The sequence below is a fragment of the Leptinotarsa decemlineata genome, unplaced genomic scaffold, assembly GCF_025532065.1.
Source record: "Leptinotarsa decemlineata unplaced genomic scaffold, Ldec_3_MD MMD2_tig00000505_RagTag_RagTag, whole genome shotgun sequence".
Classification (NCBI taxonomy): Eukaryota; Metazoa; Arthropoda; class Insecta; order Coleoptera; family Chrysomelidae; genus Leptinotarsa; species Leptinotarsa decemlineata.
This window is the reverse complement of record NW_027412549.1, coordinates 9,095,151-9,114,596: the sequence shown is the minus strand read 5'-3', so window position 1 is coordinate 9,114,596 and position 19,446 is coordinate 9,095,151. Positions and strand designations below refer to the sequence as shown.

The window sequence follows — 19,446 nt, the reverse complement described above, 5'->3', positions numbered from 1 at the left end:
CTTCTTTCATGTATTATATTGTGTAGGAATCCAGTGAATGATATCTGATTCAGTTCCATAACGAATGTTTGACTGAATAGAGAAAAGTGTTTTTTTGTATAATTCAGTGTTCATATAAAAGTATTCGTTTCGAAAGTATTTTTCTTTCGTGTAATTCAATGTTTATATAAAAGTAGCTATTTCGAGAATGTTTTTTTTCAGTTTATATTTGCAAGTTACTTTTTTGCATAATCTACACATCTTTGTATAGAATTACTTTTGCATCCTTTCTTTATTTGGAAGATTCCCACCTTTTTCATATCAACATCAACCTTTCCTTTCAATTCAATGAAATAACGTTTATTATTAATATTTCTGAAACACCCTGCCACTGAGCGGAAAGAGTTTTTAACATAATTGTCAGAATACATAATTGTCAGAACCCTATTTGAAAGTGTAATGTGGAATACTTTCAGTGCTATAATACCTATAAGCACTGATTGCTCGATCGGGCGTTAACTCGAATCCAGCTCAGAATGGATATCATGACAGCAGCTTTTTCTAAAAGTTCACATCCAAATTGTATATAGTAAAACCGTGTAAACCATGTGTATTAATATCAATATGGATCTTGGCATGTGTTAATAAATGGAAATCCTATCATATCTGTTGCAAATGATTTCAGTTAAAAAAGAAGGTGAAAAATAAGTCTGTGATGAAAACTATGCTTTTTTTCTGGTGTACGCGCCACAGTTTTCGTACAATAGCGTTATTCATAGTTTTGACTTCACATATAGGCTACAATATTACGCAACTATCGTTGCTGTTTTATAGATAGTTCTAATACTTTGTCATCAACCTATACCACATCTACTACTTTTGCATAATTAACATTACATTACTACATCGCGTTGTAACTGAGTTTGTTATTTCATTTGATTTAAAAAAATATTCTTCCTAGATTCTCATTTTCGATTTATTGTAACAAATAACATTCAATGATTATAGAATAATAGATTTCTATAAGGGCTTTAATAAAGATCTCTTTCTGAGAAAAGAAAAAGTTTTAGATTGAGTAATAACTTCTTTTAATTGATATTTCATCTCATTATTATTATAGCATCAGAAATTGCTTATTAAAAGGTAAGACCTTTGTAAAGGGCGGCAGCTGAATAGACAAGATATACTATATTCATTTCAAATTGTATCAGTGCACATTTTAACACTAATCATCAGCTAATCAATGTTTAGAATACAACATATCGAGTGGCGATTCTTACACATCTAAGTCAAATGCCCTCGTATATAGCCTGTCATCATGAGTCGTATGGCATGTAACCTTAGAGGCCCGTGGTTCAAATATTGCGAACTTAATTTTAGTTGACCTTATCGGTGGGTTGCTATCCGGGTCTGTATGACAGTAATAATATATATAATTATTTTTCTATGACTATTGAGAAGAGCGTCAATCGTATGACCGTTTCCTGTTAAGTAAGTACGTAATCTGATCCATAAGCCATACCTTCGAACATCACAGTTGACCAGATTCATAACTCATTAATAGAGGCCAATTACAGGCCACCCCGAACAGAATGGATTTTACATAGATTCAACAAAAAAGAAGTATATGAATAAATGTGAATGAATAGCAATCACACTTTAGAAGGTGAAACCTCGTTAGTCCTTAGCTCGCACAAGTTTCGACTTCTGAGAGTTGTCTTTCATAGGGGAGCGACGGCTGGTTAACGGAAAAACAGATTTTATCAGATTTTCACAGATGAATTACAACATTATAAAGCAATTTTACCAAGAATAAAAACGAAGTTTTCATAATCAACTCGAAGAAAATATCAAAACAGGCAGATCAAATTAAAATTTATATCTACATATATAACATTTTTTAACAGGGACAAAATTGTAGAATTTGGGACGATACGTGAGATCCAAGAGCGTCCAATGCATTCCGAAAAAAACATACTGTTTGGTGTGGATTTTAGGCTGGCGGTGTCATCGGTCCATATTTCTTTGAGAATAACGACGTTGGCCAGGCCAACACTGTCAACGGCGAGCACAATAGGTCTGTGATTTTCAACTTCTTTTGGCTTGAATTGGATGATCTGGACATCAAAGACATGTAGTTTCAACAGGACGGTGTTTCGTGCCACACAGATTATGCTATATTGGTATTCTGAGCGATTTGAGGGCATTGTCATCTTACGTCGAAGTGATGTGAACTGGCCATCGAGATCGTACTATTTGACAGCGTGAGACTTTTTATTGTAGTGTTTTCTCAAGTCGCAGGTATATGCGAATAAGCCACAAACCACAGCAGTCCTCAAAGCCAACATAACCTATGCCATCGGTCAAATTCAGCATGATTTATGCCTGATTTATGAAAAATTAGACGTTTCGGATGCGCTCCACCTAGAGAAGCCGTGGCGGACATTTGAACGATGTTATGTTTCACACACAAAGGACTACAAAATTTCGATGATACCACATACACACTTTGTTTTATTCAAATTTGAATATAGGAAGATGAAGGTGCAGATGAGTAGCATTATTCAGCTTATTGATTACAATCTGCCAGGACCTGAGCATATATAAACAAATATAATAATCAATAAAACGATTTATAATTCTGACGAAATTTATTGACTATAAATTCCTGGAATGAGTTGCTACATTAACTGAGAAGGTCAACCGCGACATAAGAAACACATAATGCTTGAAGAAAGTTGTTTCATGTCGAGGGATGACATAGAGCTCCAACTAATTGTGTACTCTTTGTAGTAGACCTTTTCACGAAAACTTCTTTGGGATATTGTTGTGTTCCAAGTTTTATAAATGAGTACTGCATAGTGGAGTTGAATTCTGTGCTTCAATTTTAAGATATTCATTCTATTATAATGTGGCTATATGTGCTGTCTTCTATTGACTTGTGAATAGCAGAAACGCAGGCATCAGTTTTATTTTTGTGGAATTCATTATGGACATGCCTATATTGCCTATCCATTACAAGAGGCCAATGTACCAATATAATAAAATGATTGCTGATATTTGTCACTCACCATGCCTTGCCACAGATCATTGTCTCCGATAGTGGCACCGAATTCAAAAACGGCCTTGTACAAATATTTATGGATACACATAAAATTTCAATTCACTACACTACCCCGGAAAGTCCACAATCAAACGGAATGATCGAACGTTTTCACTCGAGCGTTATAAAACATCTTCGATTATTATTGCAAAGTGAACATCAAGGAACATATGATCTGTGCACTATTAGGTTATAACAACAAAATCCATTCAGTAACGCGACAGAGCCCATCGATGTTCTCAAAGGAAGTTTTGAGAGTTAAGACACCTTCGATATTGACATCGAAAGTATTATACTGAACAACTACATGCAACAACGCCGATATAAAACAAAAGCCGTCCACCAAAAAATCAATAAAAAAGCTGTCAAACTGAAAGGAAGGACTAGGTATAAATAAACGAAAGACTGACATCACTATATGTAGCCTATCAAATTTCAAATTCAAATTTATACCAAAACAACAGGTGTTTGAAATAACACCTATCTAGATTTTTAGCACGTATAGTTGAATCTAATAATAAAGGAACAGTATCGCCACATCCTATATTACTGTTCACGGTAAGAATTTAAAACACATCCCAAAATCTCAAAGACATCCCGGGAATTATTTTCCTAAAACCGGAAAAGGCCAGAATCTCAACTAGTATTTACTACTTCCTGAACTACTACAACTTGACACCGATTGCGAAGGAAAAAGAGCAATTTGATGACATCACAGAAGCTCTCACAATCGGTCCAATTTACCCTCAGAAGAGCCCATCAATTTCAATCAAGCACAGAACCATAAAAAGTCTAGGGAACACCTAATGCATCATAATGTACAAGAAGTCTAACAGACTTGGCAGCATCAGAAAATCAACATCCGGAAATTTAGATCAAGAAGCTCAGCCATATGACTAAGCAATAGCATCACTACAGAGTGGGTATATACAGGGTGGGGCACCCCATACGACACGGTCCCTGTAACCCAAACCATTGATTTTTTTCGGGAATTTCTCCATTTCTTCATATGTATGACTGAGGCTTCAGAAGGATTTTTTTTAAGTCTGCAGGGTGGCTCAAAAAATTTCACAAATCAAAGTTGTGTTTTTTTAAAGAGACACCCTGTATTTCGTTACACTTTTAAATGAGTTCGAAAAAAATAATATCATTTCATATAAGGTACTATGTACTTAATTATAACCGTTCTCGAGTTATTTATTTATTTATTTGTAATACAATCCTTTACAGGACATAGCCCAATTACAGAGCAGGAACTAACAGAGTATAATAAATATATTACAAACAAGTGACTAAAGTCTACAAACAATACAAACTAGTGACTATAAAGACTACGCATTTTATATTTATAACAGGTGACAAAACAATCATTTAGGGAAGTGGGATTTTATATCTGACAATTTGCAACTGAATATATCTAAATTATCGCTAACAGAGTTTGTTATTTTACACATGGTATGGATTGGAGAATTCTCCAGGTGTGAGATGTTTTTATATAGAAAGTACTCGGGTGTCTGGAACAGATTCTAGAAATGCAAATATTAAACTTTTCCAGTAATGTTGGGCAGTCAACTAAGCCTATGATAATTTTATAGGTTAGTACAACACTCTAATATTCACGCCTTTTTTCGAGACTGGAAAATGTATGCTTTTGTAGCAATTCAGAGTACCTAGGTTGTTCGTATTGGAGGATAAATGACATCAGTATTTAGGCTTAACAGTTTTGAAAATAGTCGTTGAATTGCTTCTATTCTATCTGTATGATATTGATAAAATGGGCTCCACATAACTGACGCGTATTCTAACCTTTATCTTATGAAAGCATAGAATAGGTAGAGTTTTTAAGGTCGAAGTTTCTTTGAAATCACTACTGTTATGTGCAATTATTCCGTATAAACGACAGGAGAAGGTTACAACATTATCGATATGCCAATTAAATGATAGTGCAGTGTCAAATGTGACGCCAAGATCAGTAAATGTTTCTGGTCTCACCAGGTAAACGTTTTCTATCGAATAATCACAGATCAAGATGTTCGTTTTTAAACTGTATGACATGACCTTACATTTATCCGTATTTAGCGAATCATTCTACAATCACCATGGAATTGCTAGGTACAATTGGAAACTACATAACATCAAAATGTGTAGAAATCATCCCTTCGAATTTTGAGCAAGCATAAAAAAGGTTTTGAACTATTGATTTCGATAAAACAAGTTCCTTAATATTATACAGATTGTTTTGGTTGGTTACCGGGTTTTGCCGTGGTCTTCTTTGGTTACAATCTCCAAACGCTGTAACTGCAACTGCGACAATCATCTTCAGTGACGTGGTCAAAGTATTCTTTTTCGTATCAGCTGATATGCAGTTGACGCCAAAACCAATACCTAGTATAATAACAAAATACAACCAATCGACTCTTGAACTTGCATTGTTTATTCAAATGCTTGGCCGAATTTAAGAAAGGGGAAGTGGGGCTACTGACTAGGGCCTCCACAGGAAAGAGACCTCCACAATAAAGGTGAAAAAACATCCAAAATTTGATAGGTCAGCAACTTTTACGTTCTTCTTCCCAAACATTTTTTTGCATTTTTACAGAGAATACTTGCACAAACATATAATAATATTGTTATTGATATATCAGAAAGATATATCAAAGTTTGCATTTTTTATCAATGGTTGATTTGATTGAGAATTTCAGTGGCAATACTTTTTTTGTGTGTTATTTGTAATTTGTACCTATCAGATGAAGAAAAATTAAATAAGTAAACAAATCCGTGAAACGGTGTAGTCTGTAGGTCATACTTACAACATTCCACTTCTTTGGGCTCAAAATTTTAAAAACTCAGGAAATCACTTGAATGGAAATTTTTGAACGACACTATTCGATTTTCGACCGCTTACCTTTTTTTGAATTTGTTTCAATTTTCTTATAGGGGAGTTTAAGTTTAACTTTTATAAAAAATACTTTTGAATGGCCTCCAATCCTTCATTGCGCCAGGGGCCTTCACTCCTTCATTCCGCCAGGGGCCTCCACTCCTTTATTGCTCCAGGGCCTCCGGACTTAATCCGGCCCTGTTCTCATGGGATTTTTTTAATATTCAGTCTTAACTCGATACCTCTTACACGGGTTTTTTGAATAAAACGGACTCTTTAAAACGTATTTTTCAAAAATCAACCTATAAGAAGGGAGAAAATAACTATGTTTACACCGCCCTAATAAAAATGTTTTTCGAAATGACCACTGAAATGAAGTTATATAATCAGCGGAGTTATTGCCACTTATAGTAAATATACCTACCTTCAGATGCAACACAATCATATCTCAAAACCATTTCATCAATCTCATAGATTTCTATTTCTCGTACTCGTACTTTGTGTTCAGGAGTTGAACTTTTAACTTTTAAGATGTGATATAACCTATTACTAATGTTCATACGTATCTCTCAATGTTCTACAAGTGAATTGTCAATACTTTTTTCACATATATTTTTGTTTGTTTTCACATTCCTAACTCCAGTACTTGTGAAATCTGTATTGGCTTTATGATATCAAAAACCATTATAGAATCGACAATAGGTTTTGATTTATAGCTTTTTCACAGCTTTATTCCATGATGAAACTGCAAGTGCTGTATCGAAGCTCTGATCACCAATATGTTGGTGTAACCGACTATCGTGCGAGAAGAGTTTTTGCATCCCATGATTCGGATAGACATGATTCATAGTGTTACTTATTGTATGAAAGAAGTGTGGGTTTTTCAATCGTTATTATTTTGGGTGAAGTTAGTCATATGCAGATCGTTGTTGCGAACAGAGATTGTTAGTTTTGTTAAATTAATTTGGTGAATATATTTTGATAGAAACTCGCTGTTTTGTTTTGAAAAGATAGTTTACGGTATAGTGTTTACATTGGTTAATATGAACCAGTCAAAACCAGCCAAAGCTGAAGTATAATGATAACCCTTATCAGTACGTGAACTGAAATCACCATACAAACTATTTTTGTCAGTGTCAATATGCCTCATAATTTCACTTGAACGAAACCGAATGTGATTCAAATATTCTTGGTTTGTAATTGGCAGTTCACCATAATCTAGCAACACTTGACATTCAGTGGCTCGAATTTCTAGTGTGGATGAGTTTAATCAGCGCCCGATCCAGCTATTTCGCCGCTCCGGGCAAAATAATATTTGCCGCCTTTTACCCATGCGTTATTCCTATAAAAAAACCTATAAAAAGACAAATTTTTCCTGGCGATATTAATGAAACAAAATAAGTTTCGTTTTAAGATATTTATTCAAATCCAGCACAGCTTGAAGGACGCAGTGTGACCACATTTTATTTTTGTGATCTACTAAAATATGATGTGAAATTTCAGTGATGTCAATAGTAATATATTATATTCTAACAACTTTTGTGTAGGGTGTTTTTTTTTAACCATCTTTCAAATTTTCGCCGCCGAGCCTCCCTCAATTTTGCAATTTTGCCGTCCCGGGCAATTGCCCGGTTTGCTCCCCCCCTAGATCGAGCTCTGAGTTTAATATTCTCCTCAGAACACTCCTTCGCGATATCACATCCACCGCAAAGGTACAACTACGACCATCCGATCTAAATATCGCTCCTCTAGGGATATGAGATTCCTGCGTTTACGAAGGATTCAGCGTCCAGGATCTTACGGAATTTCTTTTTTGATTTTTTTTCGAAATTAATTTCATTCATTTATTTTTTTGTAATGTAACCCACATTTAATGTACTATATAGATAGATTTAGCTAAAGTATATAAACATATATGTTTATAGTAAGGAAATAAACAATAATTATAAACTATAACATAAATGTGTACAGACCGATATGATCTCAATGATATTCAAGATTTCGTCCATAGCTCTTTATTTGTCTTACAAATGAACTTTTGATCTTGTTTTTTATTGTACCAATTTCCTTCAATACCCTTTAATGACATATACATACCACATATTTTGCCCCAAATATGTATGCTCGTTCAAAACAAAACAACTAGCACTCTGGCACCTTTCAATATCGTTTTCAGACAATTTTTTAACTTCGATGAAATCAGAAGTTACCTAAAAAATTAATGAAATTTACTATTGATTACGATTCAAATTTCATTTCGCATTAAATGGAATTGTATGTTTAGTGTTGGCGCTTAATGTTTTCAACTTGTAATAATGTTCGAACATAAATTTTGCAGATTTCTGAATGAATTCTCGATCTAAAAATCCTCTCGGTGAATTTCTCAAAAAAAAACATTTCAAATGTACCCAAGTGCATAATTATCTATTCACAAATTTTTTATACTTTTACATTTTTTACTAAATGTTGGTTTACTTGATAAAAAGGATGAAATAATCAACTTTCCTCTCGTTTTATCAAGGTGTCACAGAGTCCGAATTTTTGTCTTGATAGAAGACTTTCTATATTAGCGTAGGGGCTTGCGCCTCAATTGGTTGGCAACACTGGAAGTTATAAGTCTGTGATTGTGTCATATGTGATTACATATCTATCATTTCATTCATCTAAAATTCATTCAAAAGTCAAAGATCAATGATTATTGTTGGTCTATGATTTGGGTTGTTGTAATGACCTTTTCAACTATCTAAAACAGTTTTATTTTATTAACAGTCAAGGGCCAACATTATCCTGGTCAAGATTTCAGAAACCACATGTACTTTCAGAAAACATGAATAGCATTCAACCAAAAACTACCTCGACGAGGACGAGGTTTGATAGTTTTAATACTATCAACGAGAAGCCAGTGGATGATATTTCTTTACATTTTTTTTACAAGCCTCACACCATATCACTTTTAGTGTTGTCTATTGGATTTGTCATTTACTTTGCCTTTGTTAGGTAAGTTGAACTACCCTTAATATAATTTGAATTTTTCTTGATAGACTTAAGTTATCATTCACTAAATAAGAATATACCATAAAATGATGGTGGTTTTATAAAGCAACCACTTTAGGTATTCCTTACTTCATATTTATATTTGACAGGATGTAATTTATTCTTAACAGAACTTTGCTGATTTTTGCTGAACAAGCTACATTGTCCCATCGAATTAATGTAGTTTCCGGTTGTAGTTTCTAATTAGTACATACAAAAATAATTGGTTGTATTTTATCCCAGTTGATCAGGAATCAAAAGTTTCAAGTCGTAAGGTTTCATGGTCATGGTGTGAATGCCATCATTTGATATTAAATACCTCCAAATCTGTTTCGATGAAATTTTATAACAGAAAAAATAATATTCCAGATGGAGTTTACATTACTGATGGAATAACGATGTCACATGATGTTAAATTTCTAGGAACCATGTTAGATGAATCTTTAAATTGGGATTTACATATTGATGGGGTTTGCAAGAAACTTAATGTAGTATTCTTTGCGATTGAGCAAATGAAATTGCTTGTAAATAACAAAAATGTCTTAAGTATATATTTTGCAATGGCATATCTGCATATTTCCTTAAATATAATGTCATGGGGATATGATAGAGATCTTGAGATAGAATATTTGTTTTCCAAAAGCGCATTATAAGACTGATTTTTAATATGGATTGTCGTGATAGCTGCAAACCTATTCTTTTAAGGGAAAATATATTATCAGTTCCATTCATACATACATTCAAATGTGTGACTTATGTAAGAAATAATCTTGCATCTTTTGAAACGAATGCTTCCATTCATATCATACACATCATGGTGGTATGTTAAGGATACCCTCGCACAAATCAAATAAATTTATAAATTTTCCAATATACAATGCCATCTCACTTTACAATAAATTACCTGATTCAATCAAGGAGTCAAAATCACATAAAATTTTTAAGAATAATAGGAAACTATTAATAGAAAATGTTTTTACAGTTTAAAAGACTATTGGAGTAATAATTCCTGGGAATAATTCCCAATGTAATATAATATATTAAATTGTAGCATTTGTATATTAGGGGTCGTGTTTTATGTTTTTATACTTATATTTTATCTTTATTATTTAATTTGTTATTCAAGTATGACTAATTATTATTTTCATTCTTAATATGTATATAACATATAGTACAATTATTGACTTACCATATGTACTTTATGTACCGAAAATGGTTAATAAAATTATTATTATTATTTCCATTTGTTACTACTGTAAACTACCATAAATATATAAGGGCTGGCATGGGAAAATCATAGACTCAAAAGTCAGTTAAACTTTACTAAAATTACATAATAGTAGGCACTAAATTCTCAGAAAAATTGCTTTGAAACAAAAATATTCTATATATTTTGTCATCTTCTAATGAAATGTATTCAGCATTCATGTATTAAATGAATACAAAAAAATTGAATTATATTCTGTGACAAAAATTTATAAATGGCAACATTGCGTACATAGAGATGTTTGTGGGGCAGAAAAAAGAATGGCAGATTAAATTTGCTGTAAGACAGAGAGAGATATGAATATTGGTCCATCAGCTGAGCAACCTTAGGTCAACATATTTTTTCTTTGATTTGTTATTATAATTAAGTTATAAAGATATATAGTCCGTTCATAATTTGTCGATAGCACAAAATGAGGGCCCAAGTCATAAAACGGTCGTAAAACTCGTAAAATCATAGGCGGAGGTTCCTGAGGTGTTTATTCATTAAATATAAAGCTTCAGTTTATATTCGAAACTTGCCTTGAAAGGGTGAAGTTGTTACGAACGAAAATAATTTTTGGTTCAGTACATTTTTTAATCGCATTTAATTTACGGCTCGTTGGTGTTTCGACGTCTACGGCAGTAATTAACGTCTCTAATATTTATTTTGCGAATTTTGTGCAGTGCGTGAGTAACTTTTTTTCATATTCCTACAAACATATACGTACCTTTCGTTCCTGCTTGTTTTGTTTGATTGCTTGCGATGGCTTCGTCATCATCATCAACATCATCAAGTTTTACACCGGTACTGTTGCGTACAGTCAGTAAGTCTGTCTATTCACCAAGAGAGAAGACTATTATTTTGAACGTTCACGATGCTCTGGTTTCTCAGAATCCCACAAACACTGTTCAGAACATAATCAAGAGTTGTGCCAACATGACGGGCGTAGGGGAATCAACAATATATAGGTTCCTATCAGAAAGAAAAAAAAAAGTATAGCTAACCCAAATACAAACGAATACTTAAAGAGGGGGAGAAAACCTATTGAAATTGATGAATTTGCCAAAAATGGTATTCGAAGGAAAATTCACGAATTTTTTTACAAAAAAGAAATACCCAACTTAAACAAAATTTTACAAGAAGTTTGAGACGACCCGGATTTGCCTCATGTCGGACGAACCAAATTGTGGCAAGTTTTAAAAGAATTAAATTTCCGGTGGGAGAAATCAGACCGAAAATCACTTTTGATTGACCGGGAAGAGATAATATGTTGGAGAAGAAAGTATCTAAGATCTATACGAAAATTTCGGGCTGAAGGAAGGCCAATTTACTATCAGGACGAAACGTGGGTAAACGCAGGTCATACTCTCACAAAAATTTGGACAGATAAAAATATATCAAGCTCTAGGCAAGCCTTTATGGAAGGTTGGTCTACTGGTATTTCCCCACCCTCTGGTAAAGGCAGTAGATTAATAGTTTCTCACATTGGCAGTGAAAAAGGATTTGCTAAGCATGGTTTGTTGGAATTTGAAATCAAAAGCACAAAAGACTATCACGAGGAGATGACAGCTGATGTTTTCGAAGAGTATTTTGAGCAGATGATTGAACATATACCACCAAACTCAATTATAGTATTAGATAATGCACCTCATCATTCACGACTAGTTGAAAGACTTCCAACGACTGCGTGGAAGAAACAGGATATCATTGACTGGCTGCGGAATAAGTCCCTGCCTTATGAAGATGGAATGGTTAAAGCAGAACTTTTAAAAATTGCCCGGCAACACAAATCTAAGTTCAAGAAATACGTAGTTGACAAAATGGCGGAAAGACGAAACATCACAGTCCTTAGACTTCCACCCTACCACTGCGAATTAAATCCAATTGAACTCATTTGGGCACAAATGAAAAGCTATGTGGCTAGAAAAAATACGTCATATAAAATACAAGCTGTACGTGAATTGTAATATGAGTCTTTACAACATATTACAGAACAAAATTGGCGAGATGCAGTAAGACATGCAATAGAAGAAGAACAAAAAATGTGGGATCTTGACAATATAATTGATGCGACTGTAGAGACACAACCGCTAATTATTAACCTGCAAGACGACTCGGATTCCGAAGATGATCCTGTTTATTTTGAATTTGAATAGTTTTGTAAGTAATCGTAGTTTATATCATTTAAAAAAGGTATTAATTAAATAAATGTATCTTTTACAAATTGCAAGTAACTTATTATTTTTGAATAAAATAAAGAAATTTTTTTAAAATAAAAATACAGTTTACAGTACCTACAGTTTAAGAATATTAATATATTTATTTATTTAAAGTAACTAATGTTTTAATCATATACTCTATGACACTGGTCACTCATTTCCATTCAAAATACCTACATAATCGGATTAAAACTTTTATAGCTGTATTGTATTTCTTCAGATACAAGGTGGGTTAGTCGAAAACATCTTAAACTGCCAGTTTTAGTTTGGTTTTTGTTATTATATCATATTAGCTGTCCTCTCTGTATTTCAGTTCTCTAATGAGGGTCAAACTTGCAGTGAGCTATCAACAAATTATGAACGGACTATAGGTCTGTTTCAACACTGGTAACAGTTTTGGAATTTCTGTTATAAAACTGTATTTGGAATTTGGAAATACCTTTTTCAATAATAATATAATAAATATTGATATTTTTGTATAAAAGTGGAATAATACAATTTCTATAAATTTAATCCATTTCTTAGAAGTAATAATAACTTCACAATATAAAGTACCTACATTTCTAGGAAAAAGATTAGCAGTAAATGAAAAAAAAATTATATCAGGTAAAAACCAAGGGATTCATTGGAGGGCTGAAACAAGGGCAATGTAATTATGAATCAGTTTAATTTTGTGCTATGAATTGTGAGCAATGTGGAAAGTGAAAGCAGTCAAAGCTAAAATGTTGCATAATGACGTAATTAATATGTGTAGTGATTTAACTAAAGTGTCGACGAGAAGTGTTCACAGAATTCTTAAAACCTTTGAAGAAATTGAAGGTAAACGTGATAATCTAAAGACATTGAAACTAGAGAAAGAAAAAAAAATCAGCTTGATGATTGCACCAAATATGCTATTCTTAGGAAATTCCATTTATTCTTTTTCCTAAATGAAATCCCAAACTCCAAAAAAAAGTCGCAGCCAAAATAAGTTTTAATGAATCGATGCCCAAAATATCACAACGTGTTTTGTTGCACACATTGAAGCGAATGAAAAATAAATTTATGAAAAGAGGTAGGAAGAGTGCTCTTATAGAAAGAGAAGAAATTGTTTTGTGGCGGAGAAATTACTTGAAAAAAATCCGATAGTATCGTCTTGAAGGTAGAAAGATTTATTATCTAGATGAGACTTGGTTGAATCAAGGCCATACTGTTTCAAAAGTATGACAAGATTTAGAAACAAAAAGTTGCCGACAAACTTTTATTGAATGCCTCTCAACACCATTAAAACGCCAGTTGACAAAGGACGGAGGCTCATAATAACTCATATAGGCAGCAATTCAGGTTTTTTTTGAAAACTGCTGTTACTCTTCAAATCCAAGAAAACTAGCGACTACCACGAGGACATCGACGTGCAAAAGTTGGTTTTTCAAGATTTTACCAAACCTTGAACCAAACTCTATCATTGTCGATGACAATGCCTCATAATACAGCAGACAATGGGGAATGTTCCTCCTGACGAAAATCAATTAGTTTTCATAAAAGAGCTTTAAAACAACGCATTTTAAACTTATCATTTCAACCTTTTTCTTTAAAAAATTATTTAAATACTTAAAAAAGAGGAATGAAATAATGCATTCAACATTTAACGGGATTCGTTTATATTTCACCATTTGGCAACATCGGTCATAGCTAATAGGGGACAATGAATCTGTATGAGACAAACAAAGATGACACATTTCAGAGGCGTCCTGTTCTGTTTACTTATGTTCCGAGTTCCGAGACATTCTGTGACATGTGAAATTTTGTGCACCTAACCTATCTTCCTCTATATAAATAAATAACAAAACAACTGTTGTTTATGTGGCTTTTGGAGGTGATATTGAACTATAATTTATATTTTGCCTTAATTGTTGATTTGTAAAAATAATTTTTCTTTTTTAAAGTAGAATATCTAGGTACGTATAAATTATTTTATCTTGATATTGTTGCCAATATGTGAATTAGAAACAAATCCCTTCAAAAATTAAAACCCAACATTTGAAACATCAATTTGAATACTTTTCGAAGTGAATTTTAAAAACTCGTGAATTAAACTCAACTTTATTTTGTTCAAACTTGCATTTGCTGTAATAACTCAAATTGAGGAACATTTCCCATTGGAGCAGTCACCAAGAAGTGCCTGGAAAAAAACTGATATCATAAACTGGCTGCCTCAAAAATATTTACCATAAGAAAATGATATGTAAAAAGTCCAATTACTCGATATTGCAAGCTCGTGAGAGGAACATAATTGTACACCGCCACCCCCCTTACCAAAGTGACGAGGGAAAACTCGACTTTTAAAATGGATAAGGTAAAAAGCCTACTAGCTACTGCAATGGAAAATGTCATATCCGAGTCATGGTAAAAATGCATTAGACATACAATAAAAGAAGAAGACAAAATGTGGGATCTCGACACTAAAATGAACATTGTAATTGAACCATTGATTATTACTTTGAATAATAGCGATCGCGATAGTTGCTTATCATTCGACAAGTTTCCTTCAGAGGATAATGAAAAATACAAGACTGTAATTTTAAACTTTTTGCTGTGGTAGTGGTTTATGTGATTATTTCTTTTTGCGGTTATTTGCAGAATTCCACAAAAAATCAAGATGAACCACTTAGGGTCAATTTTACATAAATTATATGGAAACTTTTGCTGAAACGACATTCTTGATTTTTTTGTGAAATGCTGCCAATAATCGTATAAACTATATGATTAATGTAAATGTGAAAATTTGAATTTTGGTCTGAAAACTTGAATTCATGCCTTATTTTTGATTATAAACATCACTCATCATTTTACAAAACTTTGTGTAAAATAACAATGGTACCTACTTTTCTCATGAAACACTTTCAGGCTTCATTACTTTACTAACACCCTGTACATCCGATCTCGATCCTATTTCCTAGAAGATGCAAATTTTTTATAAGAATGACGTTTTATCATGAAATTAATAATACAGAGACGATCTTACTTATTTTTTCTCTGCATTCAATAATAAATCGTTGTTATTGAAGTAATATGATATTCAAATTACTATTCTACTATTTTGTATCTGGTGCAGATATTACTTGTGAAAAGTCATCTACACGAATGGTAACTACTGATATGATATCATTTACATAGAGGATACACAGCAGAGGGGTTATTATTGAACCCTGTGGTACCATACTTAGATTCAGAAACTCAAAATTGACTATAAATTTCATTTATTGTATTGACAGAAATTGTTTTCTACTTTCAAGAAATGAAGTCATCCAACTGCAAAGAACCCCTCTTATACCATACATTTTTAATTTTGCATTTGTTATGATCAACACATTCATATTAAAATATGTTTAGAATGTTTTTTCCGTTAATCAGCTATCGCACCCCCTACGAACGACAACCCTCATAAGTCGAAACTTGTGCGAGCTAAGGACTAACGAGGTCTTACCTTTTAACGTATGATTCTCAACACGGGTTGGACGATAGCAAGTGAGAATCTAGCGTTCAACCTGGGACTTGAACCATCGACTCACAAATCGGCCGATTGACTGAGTGAACAAAGCACCCACATTGAACCGCCCGGCTACCGACCGACCGGCTATTAAAATCACAAAAAATCACGGCTGGGCTTTCCCCTCCATTAACATATCCCAGAATTTTATTTAATAATGAAAATATTGCCGTATTTGTTGTTTTTATTGAAATCCATGGTGCATTTGACCTGAAATGAATTGTTTATTTAAAAATGAACAGAAGCGTTCAAGAAAAGCATATATACTTTAGAAAGTTCACAAGCTACCAAATAAGGCAATAATTTTCCATTGATGTTGGTTCCCTTTTTTTGAAAATGAGTATTACTTTTCCGGAACTAATTTAATTAATTATTTAATTACTACAATTACTAATAACTCTTTTGAATATGAATTTAAAAGGTATTTCAAACCTAAAAATTATCCCCGTTTCAATTTCTAACTGAAATACTTCTGCTACATTGAGTAACAGAATTTGTATCTACTTTTCAAATTGATTGGTGTTGCATAGTTTAATTGACACCTCGATAAATTCATTATATTATCATATATGTCAAACCTTCAGATATTGGGTAACTTTTTCTAATTTCAGAGACACAGATAACATTGAAAACAACATCTGGACAGGCCTGAAGGTGTGCTGCTATTTTTTCCTTATAATATCAGTCTTGGCATTTCCAAATGGACCCTTTATCCGCCCCCACCCAGCAGTATGGCGAGTGGTATTTGGTTTGAGTGTGATCTACTTATTGGTTTGCCTTTTTGTACTTTTCCAAGACTACAAGACAGTCAGGAATGTTCTTTTTTGGATGGACCCTTCATTGAAAAACTTCAGTATAGATTTGGATAAGGAATATGGTGTTAACTGTTCGGACATAACAGTTGAAAGGATCTGGAGCCATGTCGATGTTTTTGCTGTGGGTCATTTTTTTGGATGGATGTTCAAAGCTGTTCTTATTAGACACATGGGTATTCTTTGGGCAATAAGTTGTATGTGGGAAATCACAGAACTAGCTTTTGCCCACTTGTTACCAAACTTCATTGAATGCTGGTGGGACGCACTCATTTTAGATGTCTTAATATGCAACGGTTGTGGAATTTGGTGTGGAATGTTCTTATGCAAAAAACTTGAAATGCGTGAATATAAATGGGTTAGCATAAAAGATATCCATAGTACAAAGGGAAAAATCAAACGAGCCATGTTACAATTTACCCCTGAGAGCTGGACTTCTGTTAGATGGTTAGACCCAAAGTGTTCCTATATGAGAATATTTGCATTGTGTCAGTTGGTTGTATTTTGGCAAGTGATCGAACTCAACACATTTTTTATCAAGCATGTATTTGAATTGCCACCTTCTCATTACTTGGTCACAGGGCGGTTGATTTTGGTAGGGGTTATAGTGGCTCCATCTGTGAGACAGTACTACTGCTATGTAACAGATACTTCATGTAAAAGAGTAGGTACCCAGTGTTGGGTGTTTGGTTGTATAATGGTATGTGAGGCATTGATTTGTATAAAACACGGACAGTCACTGTTTGAGAGGACGCAAGTGGTTAATTTGATTATTTGGATGTTCATTATGTTTATAGTGTCAGTTGGTTGTGTGATTGGTTGTGTTTTGTATAATAAATACATACCAGAATATTTTGAAAGGAACCCTTCAAAGATGAAGATTTCTAGCAAAATGCAAAATAAGAATGGATTTGGAGTGAAAAATGAATGAAATATATGATAGACATGAACCTTGGGGACTGATATGTTAAATTTTTAATGACTTCAACTGGATTGAGGATCAATTTAAATTTCTTGTGCTTGTACTTGAGACATATTTTCATGACAAAAATATTAGGCGATATTTCCTTTCAATTCTGGTGTTATGATATTTTGCTGATCTGTCACTTAAAAATCTCATTTTATCAACATCTAAAAAGTTTCCATCGATTGATATTCACACTTGTTCTAGTCCCTTTAGCAAGCCATATGAACTTAAACGATTTGTTTATTATTGTTGATATGTTTTTGGAAACTTTATGAGATTACACAGTTACACACCTATGCCCCCATCAGATAGGATTATGTTATTTCTATAAAAAAATATTAAGGCATTCACTTGGTTCATATATTGATGATTTCAATGGTTCAGGCCAATGTATTCAGTCAGGAAGAGCAAAGTTATTGACAAAGTTGACCTATCTGCTGGGAGTTATGTAATTTGTGATAAATGAGAGTTATTTGTTACTTATTGCTAGATCATTTTTCACATTTGTAAATATAGATTAAAAATTGATGTTACCAAAGATTACAATAAATCTTCCAATAGATAATGTGTTTTATTGTTTTGATTTGTTCAAGTATGTGTTCAATCTACAGATGAACTTATATTTATGCTACCTGATTAGTTCTCAATTCATTTTACACCTACTGTGAGCTCAACCCTATATCAATATAACCATGTTGTGAATGAGAAATGAAAAAATCTTACCAGATAGTCCTCTGATAATAGGCCAGTTTCATTGTAAACTTCAGAAAGTGTGTTGCTTAGTAAGTATAGCAACATACTCTACTCTCAACAACTAGTAGTTTTTGGTTAATAAGTACTTTATACCCTTTGAGAATTGATTTTGTCACTTATTTGAATGGGTTAAACAATATAAGAATGAGAACCTGCAAAAGTCGAGATTTGTGCAAGCTAAAGATTAACAAGGATTTTATTTTTCAACATGTGATTCCTAGTGTGAAACAGATGATACACAGTGACATCTTCTCAGAGAATTATAGAATTGTCTGCTGGATAAATTTGCAAATTGAAATATAGTGTCACTTTTACTCTTGAAAAGGATGCTAGGTCGAAGCCCATATCTTTCCTGCGAGTGTGTCGGCATTATTGTAGGGTGAGTGGTCACTGTATCCGAAAATCGAGTGCACTGAGAATAAGATATAGCGTACTATGAACGACAACCTTCTGCATTTCGACAATGATTTCTGCAAACTTCCGGTTATCAACAAGCGAGTGTATGGACAAAACATCGTTCTGTCCAGAATTCCTACAATCAGGATAATTATTTCAACAAATTGTTTTTGCTATTTTATCCGTTATTCCGCCCCTTTTAAGAGGATAATCGGAACTACTAATATCGTCTTACTAAGATGAACGGGAAGGACTATCTACGTCACGCTTATTGGTATCAGCCTGAAGGTGGAGAATGAAGAGTTCAAATGAATTTGTCATTTTCCATTTCCCGCAACGGATTCAATATCCCCAGCAATAGGAAAATCCAGTTTTCGTCAAAACAGTAGGAGTGCCGAAGGTGGTACCTACCTAATTTAACAGACAAATCCATAATATTTTTCTTTTAAACATGGACTAAACACTTATAGAAATTGACAAATACGTATTTCGTAAGATAACATGAAACATAATAAAAAATTTAATTTTAAA

The 19,446-nt window shown here is 33.3% G+C and overlaps 1 protein-coding gene across 1 annotated transcript; it reads left to right on the top strand.

The window, feature by feature from the left end:
• The first annotated feature begins 8,638 nt into the window (after nt 1-8,638).
• Nucleotides 8,639-17,897, top strand: l(3)77CDf (phosphatidylserine synthase 1 homolog l(3)77CDf). The gene is made up of 2 exons (XM_023166667.2): nt 8,639-8,954; nt 16,599-17,897. Exons 1-2 carry the CDS (start codon nt 8,785-8,787, stop codon nt 17,728-17,730), a joined length of 1,302 nt encoding a protein of 433 aa, XP_023022435.1. The 5' UTR covers nt 8,639-8,784; the 3' UTR covers nt 17,731-17,897.
• The last annotated feature ends 1,549 nt before the right edge of the window (nt 17,898-19,446 follow it).